The sequence below is a fragment of the Pelophylax lessonae genome (genome assembly GCF_965119305.1).
Source record: "Pelophylax lessonae genome assembly, chromosome: 1".
NCBI classification, from domain to species: Eukaryota; Metazoa; Chordata; class Amphibia; order Anura; family Ranidae; genus Pelophylax; species Pelophylax lessonae.
The window spans coordinates 382,244,892-382,272,646 of NC_138768.1; the positions used below are offsets into that span (position 1 = coordinate 382,244,892).

At 43.8% G+C, this 27,755-nt stretch overlaps 1 protein-coding gene across 1 annotated transcript in view; it reads left to right on the top strand.

Annotated features, from left to right (window-relative positions):
* Positions 1–27,755, top strand: part of KDM4C (lysine demethylase 4C) — a gene marked incomplete at its 5' end in the record, with an annotated part of 705,351 nt that overhangs the window by 195,922 nt on the left and 481,674 nt on the right. The window contains one exon of the mRNA XM_082265152.1: positions 3,831–3,968. Coding sequence (XP_082121278.1) covers positions 3,831–3,968 — 138 coding nt within the window. The remainder of the gene's footprint in view (positions 1–3,830; positions 3,969–27,755) is intronic.

Genomic DNA, 27,755 nt, shown 5'->3' on the forward strand with positions numbered 1-27,755 from the left:
ATGACTGAACAACATGGCCGCTTGCTACAGTTTTTCTTGTTTCCAGTATGGGATGTCATTACAAAGAGTACCTTTCTTCTGCAGGCTACTAAGGGCAAGGACCCTGGTCGTAGACGTGGGCCCTCCTCGGCTCATAAGATTTCACTGGTTTCCAGGCCCGTGGACTTCCCTGGTACAAGCCAAGCGGGTCCACAAAGTAATTCGGTCCAGCTACAAGATCGAGTTTCGCTCTTGTCCCCCGGGCTAGATTCTTTCCTTCCAACCTACGCCTGCCCCCGGACTGCTTACAGGGTCTGTTTGGGGCATTACAAGACCTGTTACTTTAAGGGGTGATTGACCCGGTTGTGACTTCAGAACGTTTTCAGGATTTTTACTCAAACCTGTTTACAGTTCCCAGGAAGGAAGGCAAGGTGCGTCCAATCCTGGACCTCAAGGCCCTGAACTGCTTTATTCGGGTGCAGAAGTTTAAGATGGAGTCCCTTCGCACGGTGGTGGCATTCCTGCATCAGAGGGATTTTCGTGCCTCTATCGGAATCAGGGATGCTTACCTTCACATTCCAATATGTGCCGGTCACCAGCGCTTCCTCCGCTTTGCCATGGGAGAGGAGCATTGTCAGTTTGTGGCGTTACCCTTTGGTCTTGCATTTGCCCCTCAGGTCTTCACAAAAGTGGTACTTGGCTACTTGGACGACCTCCTTCTATGAGCAGAATCTCCTACTGCTCTGGTGGAAAACCTGAAAATCCCCATACTAACTCTGAGGGAGTTCGGCTGGATTCTGAATTTTCAGAAGTCTGCTCTGGTTCCGTCCACAAATCTGGGCTAGCTGGGTCTGACTCAGGGCTCGGCCATAGCCAGAGTGCTCCTTCCTCTGGAAAATCTCCAGAAATTGCAGGCTGCAATTCGTCTCCCGCTGTCCACCGGATGGTCATCCCTCCGGACTTGCATGGGAGTGCAGGGCCCTATGGTGTCTACCTTCGAGGCGGTTCCGTTTGCACAGTTCCATACCAGGTCTCTGCAAAGGGAGATTCTGGCCAAATGGGACAAGACTCCACAGTCTCTTGACAATCCGAGCCGGGGATCGAAAGAGTCCCTGATATGGTGGATTCGTCCTCCGGCGCTTCGACTGGGCAAATCCTTCCTCCTCTTGTATTGGACAGTGGTCACCACGGATGCCAGCCTGTCTGACTTGGGAGGCATCCTCTGCAAAAATTCTGCTCAGGGGCTCTGGACCTTGGAAGAGTCCAGAATACCAATCAATGTCTTGGAACTCCGAGCAATTAGACTGTGCCTGGACCATTCGGCGGATCGTCTTAAGGGATGTCCAGTGCACATTCAATTGGACAATGCCATGGCCATGGCTTATGCCAATCACCAGGAAGGCACAAGAAGTGTCCTGGTGGATCTGGAGGTAGCCGGCTTTCTAAGGGGGGCAAAACGGTTTGTTCCAGCCCTCTCTACCGTATACATTCCCGGGGTGGAAAATTGACAGGCGGATTATCTCAGTTGCAGGCGTTGGACCAAGGGGAGTGGTCCCTTCATCAGGAGGTATTTCATCAGTCATGTCTCCGGTGGGGCATCCCCAAGGTTGATCTTTTGGTGTCTCGGCTCAACCGAAAGGTGCAGAGGTTTGTGGCTCGGTCACAGGATACTCTGGCAGATGCCACAGGCTTAGTGGTAGTCTTCTCACTGAAGCTGTCAGCTCAATGTTCACATGCTGGCTTAGCTTTGTAAGTATTGCACAGGATGCCAAAGATGGCACCTTGATGGATGCTATTTTTCACCCATTTTTGGGTTGTGGCCCTTTTTAAGGGGGATGATTTGTATGTAGTGGATGTACTTAGGGGTTCTCACCCATACAGAGTGAGTGTTTTTGGGGTAGTACAGTTAGGGAGGAGAGGATTGGCTTACAGTCCTTTCGAGGATTGGTAATTCCTCAATTAGGACCTGGAATTTTGGAGGTTCAGAGAGATATTTGGGTGGGAAAAAACCTCAAAAAAAGGGACTCTGATCCCACATGAATGATCCTTCTTCCAGGAAGATGCCCTTAAAGACCGAAAGCTCCTAGAGCAGATTGTAGAGTAGTGAGGAGTTTAGAGTGGACCGGTTTCTGGAGTACTGCATAACTGCTGGGAGCTTCCTAACTGTGCTCCGACTGTACAAAATTTCACACACACACAAAGCTTTTTGCAAGGGGTTTGCAAGAAAACTGAAATACATCACAGGTGATATAATTTGCTGCTCAGTGATTGCAGTATTCTGGTCTGCATCTCCCCAAGGTAATACTTAAAATCTGACCTGTTAGTGTGCCCTGAGGACCAGAGTTGAGAAACACTGAGATAGGGGGGTGGGGAAATCAAATTGTTTACAGCCCGATCCTGTCTCATCTGCTGTATGAAAGAGCGCTCCACTGACAGCCATGAGAGAGCACTGCACGACCCGCACCACTACCTGGTTTCCTACCTGTAAGTTGGGGCTGAGGGAGCTCACAGGCCAGGTGAACTTCACACAATAAAAGTGTGTGGATGGGGGTGTGGAACAATCATTGGTGCTGAGAGGAGATGTTTGTGCAGAAGGGGGGATTTGTGTCATAAGAGGGGCTTCATGGATTTGTGCTAGGAGGGGGTGTTTTTGCTAGGAGAAGGGGTTGGGGGGATTTTTATGTTTGTGTTGACTCCATTTACTGGCACCCTAAAAGACCAAAGTTTTCATTTGTTTGTGAGAGCCTTCCTTTTTGTCGTGCTTGCTAGGAGAGGGCATTGGGTGGATTTGTGCAAGGAGAGGGTATTGGGGGATTTGTGCTTGGAGTATCGGCAGGACAGCATGGTGTCACACACCCCCATCGAGGGGGGAGGGGTGACACCGTGTTTTACCGAACCAGGTGACACAAATCCTGGTGCTGTCACTGGGTGATACTCGGAGATAAAACACGTTCTCCTACATAATTTTAACCTGTTTATCTGCAGTCTTCTCTTCTCTATATTCAAAGTTCAGAATTTATAAAGCTTGTCTGAGCATTCAGAAAAAAGGGGGCAGAGAGGAAATCACACAATGCAGAACTCTGAGAGCTGATTAGAGAGAAGGGACATGACCCCTTCACACAGCACACAGAAACCGTGCTAAGGCAGTCAATCAGCTGGAGGTCCCTTCCCTGTCGCCTTTTTTCTCTTGGTGCCAGGAAAATTTGTCAGAAGTGAGTCTTGCTGATAGCAGAAGAATGAAGCAGCAGGCAGAAAGTACACAATATGGAAGGAAATGCTTTGTTCATATTTCATGTCTGAGGTTTAAAGACACTTTTTAAGCCATTTTTGTTTGCTATTTTTTTGCCTTTGAAATAATAAAGGCCGCTTTGCTTATGGTCACTACCACAGTTGGTAATAGCCCCAAACTTTACAGTATTCAAGCACTGCAGCCAGACTACTAGCAATAATGGAAGGAGAGGTTAGCACTGGCATTGTTCTTTTTCTTTCAGTACAGGTTTTAAGACCTGTCCAATATGTCTTCCTAAAACTTTTTGTAATACAAGTTCTTTCCAATGGATCATTGGCCATATGGTCAAAACTAGAAAACTGACGTTTCCATGCATTTTTTCAATGATTTGTTAAATAACACTTATTGTAACGTATTGTAATAACCTGAAATGTCACTTGGAATTTCAGCATTTATTTATTTTTTTCGAGTTTGCTCTCAAAGCCCCATTTAGATCTTGTTCTTGTTTCGACACAGGATATATTTTCTTCCTTTTTCTCTTTTCCTGCTTTGATATCTCTGTTAGACGTTCATTTTCTTTTTCTTTTCACAGTTTGTCTTGCTTTTTGATTCTCCCCTGCAGGTTACACAAGAAGCTGGTGAATTTATGATCACTTTCCCATATGGGTATCATGCAGGTTTCAATCATGGCTTCAACTGTGCCGAATCAACAAATTTTGCTACAGTCAGATGGATTGATTACGGAAAAATGGCCAAGCTGGTGAGTTGATGATTTGCCTCAGACAAACGTTTGTTATCGTGCTGTGCTGCATGAAACCTGCATTGTAAAATTACAAGTTTACAGTCTCAGCATATCAGACTGTTAGTGTTTTGCACAGTTTCCACTGATTGCAAGTTGGTAGACTAATAATATATCATTGAGGAAGCCAGGCTTGTTCCTTGTCTTGTTTCTGAAGACTGGCAGGCACACACAGGTGACCTTAGGACAGCTTCTTTTGAGTATATCTCCTGTAAAATTTGAAATGATTCTATTTCAAAAGAAGCTTAATTAAACACTCCATGGTTTCTTTAAGGAAAGAATGCAACTCATTTACTACCTGGTTAAATCCACCCCCATTTCTGTGATGACGGTAGTTCCTTTCCGTTTCTGTATACTTTTTGATCCAGCATTTTGTTCACACTGATTAGTAAGAACATATTAAGTTTTATTCATGATTGTTTTATTCAATTTTTTTTTTCATTTCACTTTGGGCCACAGAAATTGCCTCATGCAGGGCTCTCATTTCTTGTAATTGTCCATGGTAAAGTGATCTTGCTATTGCTTTTGTGCGCACTGGCTTTGCACAGTACTGCAGGGGGTATTGTGCTATTTGAATCAGTCTTATTTCTGTTAAATATAAAATGGAAAAAGTTTTCTATGGTAAAAACAAATGTTTTTTCACTTAAAGGGTAGCTCCACTTTTGTGAAAAAAGGCAAAAAAAAAATACAGCATATACAATTGCAACACAATTCATATTGTAATTGAATGTTTTAAAAAAATCACCTTTCCTTTTCAATATGCAGCTCTGTCATTTTCTGTCCAATGCAATATGGCTATCTGGAGGTGTTTTGTACACAGATGGTGCACAGAGCATACCCTGGAAATATAATTTCCTGCTTTTGTGATTGGTTTAATGATTTTCCCAGAAGTCTACACTAAGATACAAGTCAGATTTTGTGCACCCCTTGCAACAAAAATATCATTTTTGGTGAGATACTCCCAAAGGGAATCACATTTAAAGAGATGCAGACCCTGCTTATTTCCCCCATTAGAGCCCAGCAAGTGCAGCAGATGACTGATAATTATACTAGGGATGCACAAATATGGAATATTATCGGCCGAAAATAAGGTTATCAGCATTTTGCCAGTAGAAAAAAAAGGTGTCAGTAATGGCCACCGATAAATACTGATCTTACTGTGATTTTGCACCGATTTTCATAGGTAAGGTAACTCAAAAATCCTATCAAAAACTCAACACGGGTTCATTTTTGCTGCATTTTCAGTAGGAAGGTGCGTTACAATGCAGCAGACCAGTGTTAAGACATACCTAGAATTTAAAGCGATGTATATTTCTTGAGTTTTTCTTGCACTTTTTTTTAACGCAAAAGCACTTCAAAAACTATTAAAGTAGAAGTTCAGCTTAAAACTAATTATAAAATCTGCTCGCAGCAACATTCTAAGACTAGCCTAATTTAGCCCTGTGAAGAATAAATCACTATACATACCTTTTCTGAAAATGCTGCTCCGGTCCAGTCCCACGATGAGCTGTCAGCGGTGGCTTCTCTGTTGGTGTGTGCAGAAGAGGCAGCTGACAATGGAAGCCCCAAAGTAAAGCCCCGTACACACGTACCGATCGTCGGCCGAACGATCGGCCGTCTTTTGTCCAGGGCTGTCGGTGTCTGTTGAAAAGTGCAAAAGACTGCACAAGAATTTTGTCCGCCGACTACAGCCGACTGCAGAAGTGATGTCATGTAATGGTTAACTTTCCCTGTGTTTTTCCTTTTCTGAGCATGCCCAGTCTTGCAAATCTGCTGTCTGTCGGCCGAATTCTGTACTGACTGGCGAACAATCGGCCGCTCTGGTGTCTGCATACAAAAATTTTAATGCTTGCATGACAGATTCTTTTCGGCCGAATGTGCGCTGTCGGCTGTCGGAGGCATCATACTAACAAGCCTACAATCGGCAGATCGGTCGTCGGCTGAAGCTTTTCGGCCGACGATCGGCACGTGTGTACGGGCCTTAACTCTATGGGTGACATCACTTCCCAAGCATTTTCCAGCCATTGTCGGCTGTCTCCTGTACACAGCTTCCCCCCGCTGGAGACTGGACCAGATTGGCTTCAGAAAAGGTATGTATAGCGATTTTTGCTTTACAGTGTTAGGTTAATTTGTGGCTTCAAGTAGGTTTCGAGATTTTAGTTTTCGGCTGAACTGCTACTTTATTTAAAAAGTCAAATATAATACAAGTATATATAAAAGAGGAGTGTTTTTTTTTTTTCTCAACAAAAGTGGAGTTACTCTTTAAGATTTCCATAAGCATATAATTGTACAAGGCCTCCTGAATTGTTAAGACTAAGCTGCATCAAAACTGATTGCATACCAGGATTGTTAAAGTACTTAGTCATGTTCAAGTGCCCTTTCTTTGGCACTGAAGTGGAAGCCCATGTATGCTTCAGCTAACAGAATAGGATTTGCTCACCTTTTGTATTAAAACAAAAAGATAAGTAGCGGAGTCCACTTGCAAGGTGAAAACAGGATTATATTCAACTTATAACATAGAGGTTTCTGGGGTTAATCCGACTATATGGTATTATTGAATTTATTATATGAGCCACAGCATGACAGCACGTTTTAGGCTTTGTTCACACCCGAGCGACCTGGATTTCAGAATCGTAGCAGAACGCGTTTGCGATGCCGTTATTTCTTAATGGCACCCCAAACGCTGGGGGTGCCATTAAGAAAAATTGCGGTACAATTGCGTCAAAAAATTTGACCGCAGACGCTCCTGGCTCTGTGCCAAGATTTGGTACATGAGCTTATTTTTGAGCATTTTTGAAGCAGATGGAGGCCCATTCAAATGAATGGTGCCACTCCAAAAACCCTCAAGTAAAAAACAAAAAGAAAAAAACTAAAAAAAAAAAAAAAAAGTGGCTGCAGCTGTCACTGCAGATCGCTTAGGTGTGAACAGAGCCTTCGACATGTATAACCATTGTCAGATATTCAGTCATAATGAGAATACACGCCACTTTTTTTCACAAAAAAACATGAGGGGTCTTACTTTCTAAACTGTTAAATTATAATAATGTGAGTAGAACATTTGAGTAGTAGGAAGTGGGCGACGGGCTGGATAATCTAGATCCAGTGGTCCCCCTAGTCCAGCCAGCGAACATGTGCAGACAGCAGCTACGCGCTTGGTCGGCTGCGACATAGCCTCACGGACAGAGACTGGCCCATGGGTTAAACATCTTGCAGGATCGCATATGACCGGGCGTGGGTTTGAGGTGCAGCGGTCCTTTGGCTGACATCTCTCCCGCATAAATGGCGAGGAGTTTTGTCTGGAGCGTCACCTGCACCACGGAAGGGTAAGTACAGCCCCCCTCTCCCCTTTTAGCGTTTTTTGGGGTGGACGCGGGTAACCTCCAGGGACAGTCGGACCTGCATGCAGGTTCCCTCCTCCTATTCTGAAATTCCTCATTGAGCTGGGCTTACTCCACCCCCTTTCCCCCCTTGTCTGGACCTAGAGCCTGGTGGGGGTCCCAGGGCAGAGGATGCAGCGGAGACCCCTGGGGTCCCCCCCGCTACTCCCACTCTGTAAGGGTCCTGGGATAGTGTGTGTCTTGCCCTAATCTGGAGGGGTCCCAGTGTAGGAGACCCAGAGGTTCATGCCCAAACTGGGTGTAGTGCAGGAGGGTCCTCCTCAGTTACCTCTCCCTGTGCCTGGGACATACAAAAAGGCCATGTCCATGGTGTTGCTGGGTCTGAATTTTTGGCGCTCCTCCGGTCAGTAGGGTGAGTCCTTGGGGGTCCCTGTTATCTCTCTCTTTGCTGATAGGTGCCCTGAGCTTTAGGGGGGATCTTTTAGTGGTGCCAAGATTGTTTTTGTACTGCAAGTTCTTCCTTTCCTAATGGAGCCTTCAGGTCACATCTCCCCCATTGACTCCCCTCATAGAGGTGGCAGGTACCTCGGAACCCCAGCTTCCCATGGTTGCACTGATGGCGGTTCTGCAGTCCTTAGTGTCCCGGATGGAAGTGGCGTGGGGACAAAGTCCCAGAAGGAAGCGTCCTCCGCCTTCCCCTGCTCAGTCTGTCTCATCTGATTCTGAGCCTGATGCCGCCGTGGACGCTGCCCATCCAGGGGGGGGGGGTTAATATCACACCCCCAGATCCACCTGATAGTGAGATTGATTCCACCATGGTTGCAGCAGCGAATGAAAAAGCATTGGTAGATGCACTTATCACTGCAGTGCGTGAGACTTTAAAAATGGAGGATGCAGCCGATGTAGCCACCGACAGGGCTGTGTCATTTGGTACGCATAAGTCCACTCGTACTCTAAAGGTGTGTTTCCTGATGTGCCTTATTTTGACAGGTTTTCCTGTGAAGAATGGGAACAACAAAAGTAACCCTTTGTAGTCCCCAAATGTTTTTCTGTATGTTACCCTTTTGAGGAGTTACTTTTAAAAAAGTGCAAAAAAAAAAAAAAAAAGGGGTGCCCTGGTGGGACTTTGAGTGAGGTGGATGCAGGAAGTAAGCATGAATATATTATAACAAATTTATTCAGTAAAAACCATGTAATAAATATAAAATGCATATTACAACAAACATCAATACAAAGCACAATAGGCATGGTAACATGATGACATCAGTGTTGAGAGTAGATCACATGTATAGACTCATATCTTGAGTTTAAACTCGACGCGTTTCTGTATGCCCACTCATCAGGAGTATTTATGAAAGAGTAAGCCTATCTAAAAATGAATCAAAGGAGCACAATGTTAATATGCATAAAGTGAGCCAGCAGGTGTGAGATTCCAACATACGTATGTATAACCCAAGTGGGGTAATCGCACTTACATGCGGCTGAATAAAAGATGGTAAATGAACGCTGCCACATGGTGGGGGTAACAAAGTCTGATCCGGGAGCTGACGGGACATGGATGAATGGCAACAGGATGGCGAGCCAGGTGAGGAAACATAAGTGAAGGGTACAGAGTTCTGGTTGATGACATGGCACTGGCTGGAGGTATATGAATATATATATCAAAATGAAATAGTATATAGTGTATCACACATTGGTATCGGATGAAGAAATAATAAGGGATATCAATGTATAAAAAAATATATAAAAATATGTACCAGCCAGGGCAAAGAGTAAAAAACACAGGAAAGGGGAGAGCTGTGAACCCGCCAGGGGGTGCTTGGCTGTGAGAAACCAGTGAGCAGAGGGTCAGGGAAGTTACATAGTTACATAGTTAGTGAGGTTGAAAAAAGACATCAGTCCATCCAGTTCAACCTATGATGTGTGTGTGTGTTTGCTGTTAACCGTACATTGTATACCCCTGTATGTTGTGGTCTTTAAGGTGCCCATCTAATAGTTTTTTGAAACTATCAATGCTCCCTGCTGATACGACTGCTTGTGGAAGAGAATTCCACATCCTTACCGCTCTTACAGTGAAGAACCCCTTACGCACTTTAAGGTTAAACCGCTTTTCCTCTAGTTTTAGTGAGTGGCCACGTGTCTTATTGTATCTCCTTTCTCTGAATAGTTTGTTCCTTATGCTAGGGTCGCCAGTACAGTATTTGTACATTGATATCATATCCCCCCTCAATCGTCTCTTCTCCAGAGAGAATGGGTTCAGTGCTTATAGTCTTTCCTCATAGCTGATGTCCTCCATTCCCCTAATTATTTTTGTTGCCCTTCTCTGGACTCTTTCCAGTTCCAGCACATCCTTCCTGAGGACCGGTGCCCAGAACTGGACAGCATACTCCAGATGTGGCCGGACCAGAGTCTTGTAGAGTGGGAAAATAATCTATTTCTGGAGTGAATCCCCTTTTTTTATACATCCCAGTATTCTGTTGGCTTTGCTTGCAGCGGCTTGGCATTGCATGCCACTGCCAAGCCTGTTGTCTACCAGTACCCCCAAGTCCTTTTCCAGCCTAGACTCACCCAGAGGTTCCCCCCCCCTAGTGAGTAGCTTGCTTTCTGGTTTCTGGCCCCCAAGTGCATTACTTTACATTTTTTAACATTAAACCTCATCTGCCATGTAGTTGCCCACCCCATTATTTTGTTCAGGTCCGCTTGTAAGGTTTCCACATCCTGCATAGAAGATATTGGCATGCTTAGTTTAGTATCATCTGCAAATACTGAGATTGTACCAGATATTCCCTCCTCTAGATCATTTTATGAATAAATTAAACAGGATTGGTCCCAGGACAGAACCCTGGGGGACCCCACTTTCCACACCCGCCCAATCCGAGTACTCCCCATTAATCACCACCCTCTGGACTCTCCCCTGGAGCCAGTTCTCTATCCAGGTACTCGCCTTATGGTCCATACCTACCTTCCTTAGTTTGTACAGTAAGCATTTGTGGGGAACGGTGTCAAAGGCCTTTGCAAAGTCCAGGTACACCACATCCACAGGCTTTCCTTTATCTAGGTGGCAGCTCACTTCATCGTAGAAGGTTAATAGATTGGTTTGGCAAGAACGATTTTTCATGAATCCATGCTGATTACTACTAATAATACCGTTTTCATTACTAAAGTCTTGTATGTGGTCCCTTAACATCCCCTCCAAAATCTTGCAGACTACAGATGTTAGGCTGACCGGCCTATAGTTACCCGTGATACATCTCGGCCCCTCTTTAAATATTGGTACCACGTTGGCTTTTTTCCAATCAGCTGGCACCATACCCGTCTGTAAACTATCCTTAAAGATCAAGAATAATGGTCTGGCAATCACCTGGCTGAGCTCTTTAAGAACCCTCGGGTGCAAGCCATCCGGTCCCGGTGATTTATTTATGTTAAGTTTCTCTAGTTTAGTTCTAAGTCTATCTTCTGTTAGCCATGGCGGCACTTCCTGAGGTGTGTTGTTTAGTTCGGCCTTACAAGCTAGGTTCGTGTAGCCCCCCGATTCTTTTGTGAAGACTGAAGAGAAGAAATTAACACTTCCGCCTTTTCTCTGTCCTCAGTGGCCATATCTCCTTTGTCATCTTTTATGGGGCCAATGTGTTCTGGCCTCGCTTTCTTACTGTTTATATACTTAAAGAATTTATTGGGGTTCTTTTTACTCTCCTCCGCTATATGTCTCCCGTGTTCTATTTTAGCCGCCCTGATTTCGTCTTTACATTTCTTATTACACTCTTTGTAATGCTTAAATGCTGCCAATGACCCCACTGCCAATGACCCCACTTATAAAAATATGCATTTTTATAAGTAATGTGAGAAATGAGAGATGTGAAGGAGAGGGAAAGAAAGTTGACTAGTCCACCAGTAGTGGACCCTCCTGCTTCTAGGTTGAATAAAGCAACCATGATCCCAGTAGAGGAATCCCTGTCCTTTAAGGACCTGGCTGACAGGAAAGCGGAGGCTGTGGCACGCAGCATGTTTACTATGGCTGGTTTGGCATTGTGGCCAGTCTTTGCCTCTGCCTTGTTGTCTCTGACCCTAACTGAATGAGCCAAGCTTTTGCACCAGGGTCTGAGGAATGAGCAGGTTCCCGCTGCTTTTGTTGATTTAACAGACCAGTTGGTCCATGGGCTGCAGTTTATTTGTGATGCAGCTTTGGATTCTGCTCCTGTGCTGTCCAAATATTCTGTTTCAGCGGTGGCCATTAGGCATGTACTGTGGCCTAAGAATTGTTCTGCAGACCAAGCTTCGAAGAAAGCTTTCATTGATCTGTCCTTTCAAGGCGATCGCCTGTTTGGGTCTACCCTGGATGACATCATTAAGGGTATCGGGGGGGAAGAGTATCTTCCTGCCACAATCCAGGAAAGGGAAGCAGCCCTGTCGCAGATGGGGCCCCCCTCCTCAGCCCGTCAAAGGATTTTCTGCTCCCGGGACTGAGAATAAGGAAAATAGATATTTCAAATCTTCCCTGGGAGATTCCAAGCAACCTTGGTATGGTAAGCCTAGAGCTAGCTTCCCTGGACCCACAGACAAGACCCCTTCAGCATGAAGGTCTGCACTCACCCATTATTGGGGTGGGGGGACATTGCTTTTTTCCAGCCCCCATGGACCTCTTTTGTGAGCGTCAAGGAGGTCTGCGAAATGTTTCTTTTGGGGATACCTAGAAAGGGGGACAAAGTTTGTCCATTTCAGGTTTTTTAGGTCCGGAGTCTCCTGGTGCAGATTTAATTCCTGCAAACATTTGGGTAATGTCGGAACTCCCTAAGGTCCCCCCTATCCCTGTCCAGGGAATTGATTTACCTAGGTCTGATTCTAATTCTGACCAGGGTGGTCCTTCCTCTGGACAAACTTCAGAAACCACAGGCCATGATTTATCATCTTTTGTCACACACACAGTTCTCCCTCCTGATTTGCGTACAAGCTCTGAGTCTGATGGTATCCACCTTCAAGACAGTTCTGTTTGCACAGCCCTACATGCAGCTCCTTTAGCAGGTTGGGCTCCACAGGAGGATACCGTGGTTTGTGGCGAGGTCACAGGTTCCTCTGGAGATGCAGCAGGCGTCCAAGGGCCACGGTAAGGCCAGTATAATCCTCTGCTCAGGCTGCTTCTGCGGTTCCTGTCAGGAATCAAGGACGAAGATCTTACGATCATTCTGGTGGCTGTAAACGCCTCTTGGGGGCTTCCTCTAAGAGAAGACCAGTTGTCCCAAGGGCTGATCTACCATCCTGCTTTACAGTCGCTGGTTTTAATGGCTTAGCTATTGAAAGCCAGGCACTGACGAATATAGGTTTTTCTGGATCAGTGATCCCTACTATGGTGAAGGTGAGGAAGTCGTCTTCCAGCAAGATATATGATTGTATGTGGAAAGGATTTCTTGGTGTGAGTCAATTGGCGCTCATCCTCAATCCTTTTCTGTGGCTTGGGTCTTAGCCTTTCTTCAACTGCCCATCTGATAATACCAATGTTTTGAATCAATGACCGACAACTAGTTGGAAGATAAAGACTAATGATGTTTCTTCACTGACTTTTATTAAATTTTTTATTCACAAATGAACATAAGCAAGGGTTAAAGCTGTAGTTGAGTGAATTTGTTTTTCTGCCCCCACGCTTCATTTATAGCACCATTATAAGTTCCCACATTGAAAAGTTTTCCGTAATTGGATGCAGTGATCCTTTAATTCATTCTCCTATCCACTATTTAATACACGCTTTGCAGTGTTGGGTGCCTGTAGTACAGTTTGGAGCCGGCATAGTCTGCTCTTTTTTTATTTCACTTCTTTATTTAAAGGTTCACGTCAGGACTCAACATAACAATAAGGTACTTTTACAATGCAAACGGTAAGGGTATACAGTATATGGCAATTGTAACATCAGGATACAAAACATATCACTTGGGATGGATAGTTGTATTAAATATCAAGTGACATAGTTTAGTCCCTTTTAAGTAGAACCGCAAGGATGAAAAAGCAAGTCTGGTGAGAGACTGTTTTATGTTTTTACGTATATATGGGTTGGGGATCAAAATAAGGGGAAGGAATTAACTAAGGCAAAGGGAAGATAATTGTATATAAGGGGGTTTATAGGGTAGAAGAAAAAAAAAGAATGAGGAAAAAAAAAAAGGAAAAGAACAGACTCCAGGAGCAGGCAGATAAGATAACAGACTAGGCTATTAGAATTGTAAGTATTCAGTAGACAGTTAAGCCTAGTACACATGGGCCGAATGCCAGGTTAAATTCGGCCCGTGTGTATAACAGCTGGTCTAACAGAAGCTAGCCAATGGCTGAGAGTGCTGACTGGAGTGTTCTGACAGGGGGGGGGGGGGCGCCCCCCTGTCAGAACACAAAACAGGAGGAGATTGTCTGATCTTTAGTACAGTGGCTCCGACTAGTGGTGTGTGCCAGGGTTTAGAACTGTTCCCAGTAGAACTATTCATAGTCTGCACTCTTGACAAGCACCTGTGACAGGTGCAGCCACTGATATTAACCCTCTCAGCACCGGAAGATCACTGCACTGGGGGTATCTACGGGCAGAGGATTGAGCATTTCTACTGTAAACAACAGCCACCAGCACATGGGATACACTTCATTGATAGTGAGTATCAACAAACTTCAGATTTAAAATTCCTGCAAATCCTCTTTTCTTTGGTTTTGAATTCTTCCCTACTCTATTCAAAACAAAAACATTTTTGGCTATGCATGCACTTTTAGCTATAATGAATCAATGTGTAACATGTAATTCAACCTATGAAGAGTTTCAGCCATATAAATATGGGTGAGATAAACACATTAGTGAACGTTCATCACCAAATAACAGTCCCATCAGCAGATAAGCTGGTCAAAGAACAAAATATCAAAAGTGCCACACTGTTTTCTTTTATTTGGATAAAATGTTTAGATTCATAACAGGACAGCCTTTGATACTGACTGTGTCTGTTTTTTATTTTTTCTGTATAATTGTGGATAGTTGAAGGAGAAAGTGCCATTCAGTGGTAATAAGGAGTTAATAGTACTCATTATGGCCCCTTTCTTCCCCAGTTCAGTATTGCTTATTACAGGACTTTGTTTGCCCTTCTCAGGTGACTTTGGAAGTGACTTCAGTGGATTAATTGTAGACATAAACATAATACCACTCAATAATGTATTCAAAATTGTAGTGCTGAGAGAATACAGGAAAAGTGATGGCAAAATCTCCAGTCATGAGTTTAAGCTGTCAATATGACCTTAAGGTGAAATCATTGACTACTAATGCCGCATTTAGCTGGCTGAGGTGAAAGCTGTAATCAAGCTTGTTTTCTTGCTTTGTAATCTGTGCCTTCATATGTTAAGCACGAAGTTATTTCCAGCATACTTAATGATTGCAGAAATGCTGCATTACATTGGAAAACCTACTAATGCCTCTCTGTTGCATTTTCTGTGGTTTTTCCATTTGGAAGAGGTTTTTTTTTTGCAATTTCTATGTGTTGTGGAATGAATAGATGGGTTTGTGTTTTGGGTTTGTGTTTTGTCCCTGCTCTATACATTATTTTTATTTCATGCCTACTATGGTTAAAGATAGGGGTGCTTAACTGTTTGAAGAGCGAGGGCCTGTTAAGTGATGTGATAACCGATCACGGGCCACAACGAACAATGGGGCTTTACCAATCCACAAACTGCAAATATGTAAACAAGCTCTTACTGACCTCAGCCCTCTATAAGGCTGCTTTCAAACAGATGCGCTGTGGTTTACCTGCACTGTGGGTGCAGCACAATGCACCTGTGGCCTTCCTGCGTATTAGCTGTGGGTTTGCCTCAGACTTCTATCACATCTTTCGGGCGTGGTACACTCTGAAAGCACATGAAAAATCCTATATTCAGGAGTAACCTACAGGATATGAGTCTATGGCTCAGTGCAACTAACCCACAAGTGCACTGCGCTGCACTTGTGGATCAGTGTAAAAGCAGCCTATAAACCATTTTTTTTATAAGTGCTAATATGCCCGTTGCAGAAGTCCAGTGTATGTGATGTTTTAAAACACTGACCTTCTTTTCCTCTTCCAGCCTCTTCTGGCATTACTCTCCATGCTGCTAGAAAGGTCCCAGGGGAAGTGCACTTGGTATCACTCCGCCTTGGAGAGGAGCCAACACTACAGAGGAAGCATTGGCTTATGCGGCTCTTGCTTCCTCCATTGCTGGCATTAAATCAATGCACTTTGATGCTTTGGGATGGCGGGTTGGCAACCCGTTGATCGCTATCTGGGCTCACAGACTCTCCTTTCCAGAGCATGGGGATGCGCTTCCCTGATTTGAGGTCATTGGCCGCATTAAAGAGCTCCTCAAGCCTAGAGTTGAAGGTGATCAACATAATTCTGAAGCCCTAAAAACTAGAGCAGAAGAAATGATTACCGCTGTCACTACTCTGTCCTAAATTTATATTATCTTTGGGCCAATTTCTAAAAACTAAAGCAAAGATAAGTTTTTCGTAGAATGAGTTTTGTCTGCCATTATAAAAGTGACACTAGGTGGAAAGATAAAACAAGTACAGGTATCAAGCACACGACAGTCGTCGACATTGAGGTCTGAAGGCGGAGCTCAGACTCCCTCATCACTTTTATTATAATTGTGCCATGTTATGACAAGTTCAGTCCACCAAATTTAGGATAAATCAGGGGAAATCTAGGGTGTAAGGCCTTGTACATACAGGCAATAGTATATGAAAGAGCATTGTGCCCACAGGTACAAGCCCTAAACTTAGGATAGGTCTAGCTTAGGGTGGGGACTTAGGCCTTCAAGGGGAATATCCGCTAATACCTTGCTGCTTCAAACATTATAGTAATATGAGCGCGAACAGTTTTTAATGTTTATAATTTTAAACCGTGCCATGGAGATATAAGAACCCATTATTACTGGGAACAGGTTTGGATCCTGACTTGGATCAGATTTTCTCCTACCGACCACCTTCTTTCTGCATATCCCTCAGGACATGGATATAGCGCTCACCTGAGCTTGCTTTATGAATTTTGTTTTGTACTCAACTAGGGTACGTACAGAAAAAACACTACAGATCTGTTACTTAACCGTTTTTTCTTTATGTTAATGTAATGTTTTAGGTCAATGTGTCAAGAGTTTTTTAGTGTTCCTATATGTACTCTATGTTTTGAGAGAGGAATATGTTGTGCAGTGATGAGCTGAAGGTGTACTCGGGTATCTTCAAGTGGGCAAGAGAGGACTAACCTGGAACAGTAACTTGCTTTAAAAGTTGTATTGGGGTTCTTTTCTCAGCAACTTAAGATGTTCTGCAGCTACCAAATACATTCAAATGTATACATTTTTAGTATGTGGAAGGTTACAGCACTATGTTTTTGGTATTTACAAGCTCTCTACATTCTCTGTCTATAATGCAAGGCAGGTCTCTGAATTGCATAATCCAAATAAAGCCAGGCCTCAAATTGGCTGACCACCACTGTGTTGAAGAAACACTCAAAACAGAAGTGTATTTTTAGTGTTTAAGTGATTACATAAACCACTTGTTAAAAAAAAAATTGCAATGGCTCTTTAAATTAGTTCATTGTGATCTGTCATGTTCATATTATATTACTGCCTGCCAAAGTTCTAATTTACTGGTTGATCCTGCTGCGCTGCTCTTCCTACAAGCTACAAACTGACCACGCTAGCTTGGCAGCTGATCCTAGCAGCTGTTAGGACAGGCTCCATTGCTATGGAAACGCAGAAGCTCTGTGGTAATATAATTTCCTATTAAGATGTTCATACCCCAGCAGTGCACACACCCATCAGCAGGTCCGTGCATCGCTGTGGAAGCAACAGCGATCATGTGACATCCACTTTTCAAGCTAGAGAAACGGTAAAGGCAAATTCTTTAACCACTCAAGCCCCGGAAGATTTTACCCCCTTCCTGACCAGGGGGTATTTTAAGACTCGGCACTGCGTGACTTTAACTGACAATTGTGCGGTCATGCAATGTGGTACCCAAACGAAATTTACGTCCTTTTTTTCCCCACAAACAGAGCTTTCTTTTGGTGGTATTTGATCACCTCTGCGCTTTTTTTTTTGCGATATTAATAAAAAAAGAGCGAAAATTTTGCAAAAAAATGACATTTTCAACTTTGTCTTTTAAAAAATATCCAATATACTCAATAATGTATTTTTTTTTTTGGCCAAAATATATTTAGCTACATGTCTTTGACAAAAAAAATTCAATGAGCGTATTTTTATTGGTTTGCGCAAAAGTTATAGCGTCTACAAACTATGGTGTAAATACTGAAATTTACGCAGCTTTAATTTCTGACTGCCTATCTCATTTCATGAAGTGCTAAAATGGCAGGGCAGTACAAAACCCCCCCAAACTACCACTTTTTGGAAAGTAGACATCCTAAGGAATGTTCTGAGAGGCATGTTGAGCTCATTGAATATTTCATTTTTTTGTCACAGGTGTTTGAAAAATGACTAAAAAAATATATATATTTTTTTTTTTACACAAAGTTGTCATTGAAATGATATATTGCTCACACGTGCCATGGGTATATGTGTAATTACACCCCAAAATATATTCTGCTGCTTCTCCTGAGTACAGGGATACCACATATGTGGGACTTTTTGGGAGCCTAGCTGTGTACGGGTCCCCAAAAACAAATCACCACCATTAGAATTTCAAAGGGCGTACATTTTTCATTGCATTTTCTCACTACCTCTAACGGTTTAGGAGGCCCTGAAATGTCAAGATACCACAAAACCCCCCCAAATGACCCCATTTTGGAAAGTAGACACCCCAAGCTGTTTGCTGAGAGGCATGGTGAGTCCATGGAATATTTTATATTTTACCACAAGTTTTGGGAAAATTACTATTTTTTTTTTTTTTACACAACGTTGTCACTAAAAGATACATTTCTCACACATGACATGGGTATATGTGGAATGACACCCCAAAATACATTCTGCCACTTCTCCTGAGTATGGGGATGCCCCATGTGTGAGACTTTTTGGGAGCCTAGCTGTGTACAGGTTTTCTAATGGCGTAAATTGTGCATGTCACCTCTGCACTACCTGTCACAGTTTCGGAGGCCCTAAAATTCCAAGACAGCACAAACCCCCCCCAAATGACCCCATTTTGGAAAGTAGACACCCCAAGCTATTTGCTGAGAGGCATGGTGAGTCCATGGAATATTTTATATTTTGCCACAAGTTCCGGGAAATATATATATATATTTTTTTTTTCACAAAGTTGTCAGAAAATGAAATATTGCTCACACATGCCATGGGTATATGTGAAATGACACCCCAAAATACATTCTGCTGCTTCTCCTGAGTACAGGGATACCCCATGTGTGAGACTTTTTTGCAGTCTAGCCGAGTACAGGTCCCCGAAAACCAGTCCCCGCTTTCAGGCTTTCCAAGGGCGTAAATTGTTGATTTCACTCCTGACTACCTATCACAGTTTCGGAGGCCCTAAAATTCCAAGATAGCACAAAACCCCCCCAAATGACCCCATTTTGGAAAGTAGACACCCCAAGCTATTTGCTGAGAGGCATGGTGAGTCCATGGAATATTTTATATTTTGCCACAAGTTCCGGGAAATATATTATTATTATTTTTTTTTTGTTTTTTTTACACAAAGTTGTCAGTAAATGATATATTGCTCACACATGCCATGGGTATATGTGAACTGACACCCCAAAATACATTCTGCTGCTTCTCCTGAGTACAGGGATACCCCATGTGTGAGACTTTTTTGCAGTCTAGCCGAGTTCAGGCTTTCCAAGGGCGTAAATTGTTGATTTCACTTTTGACTACCTATCACAGTTTTGGAGGCCATGAAATGCCAAGACAGCACAACCCCCCCCCCCCCCAAATGACCCCTTTTCGGAAAGTAGACACCCTGAGCTATTTGCAGAGAGGCATGTTGAGTGTTTTGCAGATCTCACTTTTTGTCACAAAGTTTTGGAAATTGAAAAAAGAGGAAAAAAAATGCATTTTCCTGTTTTTACTTCATTTTCCAAAAAAAATGAGAGTGCAAAATACTCACCATGCCTCTCAGCAAATAGACTGGAGTGTCTACTTTGCAAAATGGGGTCATTTGGGGGGGTTTTGTGCCATCTTGGCTTTTTATGGACTTCAAAAGTGTGATAGGTAGTAAGGAGTGAGATCAACAATTTACGCCCTTAGAAAGCCAAAAGGTGCGCATTGGTTTTCCGGGTCCTGTACGCGGCTAGACTGGCAAAAAGTCTCACACATGGGGTATCATTGTACTCAGGAGAAGCAGCAGAATGTATTTTGGGGTGTCATTTCACATATACCCATGGCCTGTGTGAGCAATATATCATTTACTGACAACTTTGTGTAAAAAAATAAAAAAAAAAAAAATTTTTTTTTTTCCCGAAACTTGTGGCAAAATATAAACATGCTTCTCAGCCAGTAGCTTGGAGTGTCTACTTTGCAAAATGGGGTCATTTGGGGGGGTTTTGTGCTATCTTGAAATTTCAGGGCCTCTGAAACTGTGACAGGTAGTCAGGGGTAAAATCAGCAATTTACGCCATTAGAAAACCTGAAGATGTGGACTGGTTGTCGGGGTAGCGTACACAGCTAGGCTCCCAAAAAGTCTCACATATGTGGTATCCCTGTACTCAGGAGAAGCAAAAGAATGTATTTTGGGGTGTCATTTCACATATTCACATGGCATGCATGAGCAATATATTATTTAGTGACAACTTTCTGTAAAAAAACAAAAAACAAAAAAAAAAAAAATAATTTTCCCGAAACTTGTGGCAAAATATAAAATACTCCATGGACTCACCATGCCTCTCAGAAAAAAGCTTTGGGTGTCTACTTTTCAAAAAGGGGTCATTTGGGGGGTGTTTGAACTGTCCCGGCATTTTATGCTCAATCTTAGCCACACATCACCCACTCTTCTAACCACTTGAAAACCAAGCCTTTTCTGTGCCTTTTTGTTTACATGAAAAAATATTTTTTTTTTACTAGAAAATTACGTTGAACCCCCAAACATTATATATTTCTTTAAAGCAGAGGCCCTATAGAATAAAATGGTGGACATAGAAAAAAGTACAGTAGGAAGGAGTAGAAGGACATATAAAATTACTGACACAACAACAGTTTTTGGATCCTTTTATTTTTCTTTCTAACTGTTGTTCCTTGATTTGGGATTGCGATCTTCTGTGATCTTCTCTTGCAGCTTGGGTCTCTCAAAATGTCGATGGACATCCAACATCCTTCGAGACCCTGTGTTTGTGTGCCCTACACTATGTCGTGCTGTACCCTACACTAATACTCCACTAGTGTATGGTAGCGCTCAAAACATTCCCCGATGCAGAGACCAGGTTGGTCAGGACATTTGGGACAATAATAGCGGGTGTCACGCCTAAATCCGCGCCTGCTACAGACACGACATCGTCTTTGGGGTCGTATTTGGGTAGGGGTACACGGGATGGCATAAGGAAAATGCCTCTCATGCAGCCGGCTCACTGCATCTGGAAGGGGAAGTTGGGCAGGCATGCCTCCTGGGTACAGGTAGGCAAGGATGACCGCTTCCTGGAATTCCTGGAAGGGTCCAGTTCGTCCTGACGCCATGTATAGGACAAAGGCGTTCAGCATAGCCAATTGGAAAAGGTAAACAGACACTTTTTTGTACCAGCGTCTGGCTTTACGGGCAACTAAATACGGCGCCAAAAGCTGGTCGTTAAGGTCCACCCCTCCCATATTAAGGTTATATTCGTGGACACAGAGGGGTTTCTCCATAACGCCAGTTGCCGTAGGGATTTGGATCGTCGTGTCTGCGTGAAGGGAGGACAGAACATAAACATCCCGTGTATCCTTCCACTTCACCGCAAGCAATTTGTCCGTTTTCAAGCAGGCTCTCGCCCCCCGACTAAGACGGGAATTTACAAGCCGTTGGGGGAAGCCCCGGCGTTTAGGTCGCACGGTGCCACATGCGCCAATTTGTAATTCAAGCAGGTGACTAAATAGTGGCACTCTTGTATAAAAGTTGTCCACGTACAAATGGTACCCCTTTCCGGATAAGGGTGACACCAAGTCCCAAACAATCTTACCGCTGCTCCCTATGTAGTCTGGGCAGTTCGGGGGCTCCACACAGCTATCTTTTCCCTCATAGACCCGGAAACTAACTGTATAGCCTGTGGCCCTGTCACAGAGCTTGTACAGCTTGACCCCGTACTTGGCACGCTTGCTGGGGAGGTACTGTTTCATAGCAAGACGGCCAGTAAATTTAATCAGGGACTCGTCAACGCAGACAACTTGTTCGGGGGTAAACAAGGCTGCAAACCGCTGATTGAAGTGGTCTATGAGGGGCCGAATTTTGTCCCGAGGACGACAGATTTCATTGTCGCTGAAATGCATAAATCGCAGAATTTGCTCGTATCTCCCCCTGGACATGGAGGCAGAGTACATGCGCATATGGTGAGCTGGGCTAGTGGACCAATATAGCCGCAATTCACTTTGTTTAGTTATGCCCATGTGGAGGGAAAGGCCCAGAAAGATTTTAAAATCGGAAACCGTTATAGGATTCCAGCCGAATGGTCTGGCAAGGGGCGAATTTGGGTTGGCGGCGATAAATTGTTGTGCATATAAATTTGATTGATCCACAATAGATCTGAAAATATCTTCCGTGAAGAACAGCTCAAAAAAGTTCAGGGGCGTAAAACCAGCTGTCTCCACGTGGATTCCAGGTTGGGCGGTGAATGGGGGGGAAGTACTGCCGCTGTAGAATCAGTGGGTTGCCAATTAGGAAATGCCAGCGCATCAGGTAGGGCACTATGGGCTCTACGGGCCTGTCTACGAATACGCGGTGGCTGCGGGCCACTACTTGTGCTAGCCACCGCACCAGCTTCAACTGCACTTAGGGGACTCGCCACGTCACCAGGTGTTACTGCAGTGCTGGTTGTACTAGGTCCAGGGTGTACTAGGCCGCTGGCGCTTGCCAGGTCGCCAGAAAAATTAGCGGCACTAGTAACCACACTCTGCACCATACGAGCACCCTGCGATTCCTGCATCTCAACAACTCCAGAATGGGGTCGGGTACGCCTGGGTCTAACAGGGACCCATCTGTCGTCGGAGCTATCTGTCAGGGAGCCGCTGCCGTCATCTGGTTCGTATACTGACCCTGATTCTGCCGGTGAGGCTTCCCCATCGCTCTCACCTGACATGGTCATTATACTATAAATAGCTTCATCACTGTACGAACGTTTGGACATTTTGGTAACTAAATTTACCTGTACAGTGATGCGACTCACAGGTAATAAAAGCACCTGGTTGTCGAAGACTATTTCAAGCGCTACCAAAAAAACTGCTAATGCTAGCAGGGATCAGGCCTGACTCTGCTAACACAGCGGTTTTGTGTCTTGTGTTTTTTTGTAAGTGACAGTAATCTGTTGATTACTACACTTACCTGGATGAAAGGGTTAAACGCAGGTGCTGGCAGGAATCAGTGCTGACCGTGCAAACACCGCGTTTTGGAAACCCTAAACTATGGGGGCGCTAGTATAGCTCTGATCAGATCAGATATTGATCTGTTCAAACACTATACTAGAAATGGAAGTGTATGTGCGTGCGTGCGTGTGTGTGTGTGTGTGTGGCAATCAAGGGGTTATTTCTAAACTATGCGCCAGGGATCGGGGGGGGGGGTGGCGGGGACCCTAAACCTCCTTTGGGAAAGAAACTAGCTCGCTAGCGCAACCTCAAGTCACAATGACACTAATACAAAATACAGTAAAAACAGTATATTATGTGTGTATTAGTGCTAATGTGACAGAGGGTGTAGGGGTTAACTGGATGTGATCAGGGGGTTAAATCTTTATTGGAAGGGGCTGGCGGGTATCCTAAGGATAAAAGGAACGGTGGCAAGCGCTAAACCTGGTCACAAGTCACACATATACGGGTATATAGAAAATGCTATATACTGTATACAGTGTGCGTTGTGGCAGGGGGTGTAGGGGTGATCAGGGGGGGGATCAGGGGGTTAAATCTTTATTGGGCGGGTGGCGGGGACCCTAAACCTCCTTGGGACAGAAACTTAGTCGCCTGCGCTAATTCTGATCACAATCACACTAATACAAAAATACAAAAACACTGTATATTACGTTTGTATTAGTGCTGATGTGACAGAGGGTGTAGGGGTTAACTAGCGGTGATCAGGGGGGATCAGGGGCTTAAATCTTTATTAGGGGGGGTGGCGGGTAATTCAAGTGGAAAAGGGGGGGTCGCAAGCGCTACACCTGACCACAAATCACACTTATACGGGTATATAGCAAAATGCTATATACTGTATACGGTGTGTGTTATGGCAGGGGGTGTAGGGGTGATCAGGGGGGGGTCAGGGGGTTAAATCTTTATTGGGCGGGTGGCGGGGACCCTAAACCTTCTTGGGACAGAAACTTAGTCGCCTGCGCTAATTCTGATCACAATGACACTAATACAAAAATACAATAACACCGTATATTGCGTTTGTATTAGTGCTGATGTGACAGAGGGTGTAGGGGTTAACGGCGGTGATCAGGGGGGGGGGGGGTCAGGGGGGATCAGTGGGTTAAATCTTTATTAGGGGGGGTGGGGGGTAATTTAAGTGGAAAAGGGGGGGTCGCAAGGGCTACACCTGACCACAAAATCACACGTATACAGGTATATAGGAAAATGCTATATGCTGTATACAGTGTGTGTTGTGTCAGGGACTGTAGGGGTTAATCGGGGGGGGGGGCGATCGGGGGTGAAATGTGCCTATCTAACTGTGTGTGGGTGTGCTTGATGCAGTACTCGCAGTAAGATGTGCTCTCCTCTCACGCTGGATCCAAAAAGACCGTTGTGAGGGGAGGGCACATCTCCTCTAAGCCTGTGTTTACATTTCACAGGCTTAGAGTGCCATTTGATTGGGCAGGACCGATCAACAGGTCCAGACCAAAAATGATTGGCCTGGACCTGATGACTGATCGGTTCTGAACCCAATCGAGTCATCGGCGGGACCGCGGGTGCGCGCGCGCACCAGAGCGGCGAGGGCTAGTGACGTACCGATACGTCACTCTGCCTGGCCTGGGCTGACCGCCGCAGTATATAGTCGTGCGGCGGTCGGCAAGTGGTTAAGAAAACAAAGCACACTATCATTAAAGGCTTAATTTTACCTAGTGGAAAAACTATTTTATCAGTAGCAAGGGTTAAAACCACTTTAATGATGCGTGGGAAACCAGAATTTTTTAGGCATAGGCTTTATTTTCCCTTTGCATTTTGAGATATTAGAATTGTTAATGTGGGTAAAATACAAACCCTTTGAAACAAAATATTCTTGGGTTTATGAACTATTTAGCGCTGTAGCATTAACTTGCTTTAAAAGAAATGCATTTGGTTGTCCTCAGATTGCAAAAGATGTTGTTGTTATTGTAGAGAATTGTCCTTGTCCACAAGCCTTTTCAGCAGATGGAATTAGAGAGGAGTTCTAACTTGTGAAATTTTTGGAGCAACTATGTACGGTAGGATCATTTCTTATAAGGCGTAGAATTAGAGGGGAGTTCTTCTCACCTGTGAACTTTTCCCAGCAACAGTGCATGGTAGCATCACTCCCAATAGGATGTAGACAAATGAGAGATCTGTTTGTCACTGTAAGGCCTCATGTACACTGCTACTTGTAAACGGACGTTAAGGAGCAGTTGGGCGTTTTTTCAGAAGCCCCTGAACCCTCCTCTATGTTATCTTATCTGTCCATGTACACCAGGCATGTCCAAAGTCCGGCCCGCGGGCCAAATGCGGCCCCCGGGCTGCTTGAATACGGCCCCCGGGCTGCTTGAATACGGCCCCACAGGTCATTTGGAAAAATACATTGGCATCATTCATGACTTTTTTTGCTGCCATCATTAATCATCATCGGTGGGTTCATATAGCGCTTATATGTGGTTAACCCTTGTGTGACTGATTAGGGAGCACGCATGCTCCGGATTGAGATGAATACATTGTAAAATCTCAGTTAATGTCAGTTCGTCTAAATCAGTTATCAATATATTTGGACACAACATGTATACTTGGTGTTATATTCCTGTTCATATTTTTTTAACTTAAAAGTTGACAGACAACCTTTATTACCAATAATATTTAATGTACTTTACAATGTTCCTGACATATATTTCAGCTTCCTGGATTTTTTTTTCATCTGGCCTTTAGATATGAAAGGAAGAGTGATTTAACATCCGCTTAGATTTGTCATCTATGTGATGAAATGAAAAGTATGCCGTTTGCAATAAACTTTGCATAAAATTGTTTGTTTGTATTTATTTTGAATGGTCCAAAGAATGTCAGGTAAAATGGTCGGCCCTCACGCATGTTCACTTCATCAAATCTGGCTCTCTTTGAAAAAAGTTTGGACACCCCTGATGTACACTGAATCGTTTACAGTCATTTAGAGGCAGTTGAGTTCAGTGTAGTTTTTTGGAAAGCAATTATTTGCGTTCAGGATGTTCAGAACGTGTGTTTACCGGCATTTCAAACGCAAAACTCGACCGAACGCGATCACCCGCGTTTAGCGCTTGCGTTTTTCCTGTTTAAAGGGGAATAATTTTTTTGACCTCTAAAAATGGATCTGAGCGCAAACGCCCGCTAAATGCCGCTAAACGCGGCTGTAAACGTGACACAAGGGATGTTTTAAACGTCCTTTACATAGCTGTAAAATTCCAGCATTCAAAGGACTTTTTAAAACGTCCCATGTACATGTAGCCTTAAAAAAAGAAATACTAACACTGTCCACTGTTTGGAATACAGATATTACAGTTCCTTTACTGACATTTTGGTTAGTTCATGCATATTTTGCAACAGGGGCTGCTGTGAAGCATGCTCTGTGTGCGTGTGCTACATCAAAGTGGTGGCCTGCAGGTTGGATTTCATTTTTCTTTTCCCTTGGTGGAATGAAATGCAGTTGTTTTGATGTTGGGTTTGATGAATTTGTTTGCTGCTGCATTCATTAGCTTCACATCAAAAACCTGACAGCCTGTTAAATGAAACTTTAGCGTGGATTTTCTGCCTTACTATTTGGAAACGTTCCTAACAACTGGATTTCTTTATTATTATATTGCACTTGTGCCCACCTTGTTTAGTAAGCATTTTTCTTTTAGTACTAACTTAAAAATATTTTACAGAATACTCCAGTTAGATCCTGTGTACATTTTAAACTTGACTTTAGTCTGGATATAGGCTTCATGGGCCCTCGCCATGTGCATAGGTTTGTTTTCTAGCTCTCACTATATATTTGGCATGGCTTTTATTTATGTACTAGGTGCCCTTATTTTCACGTCTGTAAAGGCAAGGCATTATTGCCCAGTTTAAATAGATTGAGTATCTATGGTCAAAATGTAAAATCATATATTTATTTCAACGCTGAATGCAGATTTCTAGCCTACTTCTATTTTTCAGAAGGATCTTTAAGTATTTTAAATTTACTATGTGAAGATAGGTCCTCACACATTTACCTTGCTCTGACACATATTCATTATGCTCTCTAAATAGGCACTGTTGTGTCACAGATTTCATAAAGCCTGCCCTCATAACTGCAAAGGTGCTGAGAGGAGGAGTTTCAAGAGGTGGAGTCAGTATAGGAGTCACTGCTTGCAGGCAGCAAGGTGCCCTGGGATATGTAGTCCCCAGATAATGAATGTAAACAGCAGAGAAGACGCTGCAGGAAATCCAGGAAGTTTTGGAAAAAAAGTCAGATGTTAGTGGTAATACCTGTACTACATCTGCATGAACTTAGTTAGATTAGGACAACTTGAAAGGGGAAATGAGGTAAAGGATCTAGGATTCACACCCTATCATGATTTTGTGATCTCTCTTTGCAGTGATCCTATGATACTGGCTTTCCAACCAATCAGGGAGCTTGGCATATAGTCACGTAAGCTCCTGCTACGCACCCTAAATGGTTATAACCCAGTGCCACCCTCCCTTGCAGATCTTTCTGATCTCCCTGCCATTACATTATCTCCCTGCCTGCAGATTCAGGCAGAAGAAAGGACAAGGACGACTGCTCCTGTGGCAGCTGAATGCTGGTGGGAGGGAGAGGAGGTGAAGCCTCACCTCCTGTCCAGGTTTTGGAGGTTGGCAAGGAAGGATTGCGGAACTACCTGTCACCTGCCTGCGATTGTTGGGTTGTCGACCCCAGGATTAGGGTGTGCCCACGCCTATGTATTTTATACACATTGGCAAACCAGCAGTAAAATCTCCCTGCTTCAGCTTCTTCAGTTTAGTTTACTTAGTGGACACATTTATTTAGACCTAGAAAAAAAAAATACATTTGACCCAAAGTGAAATTAAAAAACAAAATTCACTACTCAATTGCACTGGCATTGTTTAATAGTTTTAGTCCTCATGCGCACAGGGCATTAGAAAAAATGAGCTG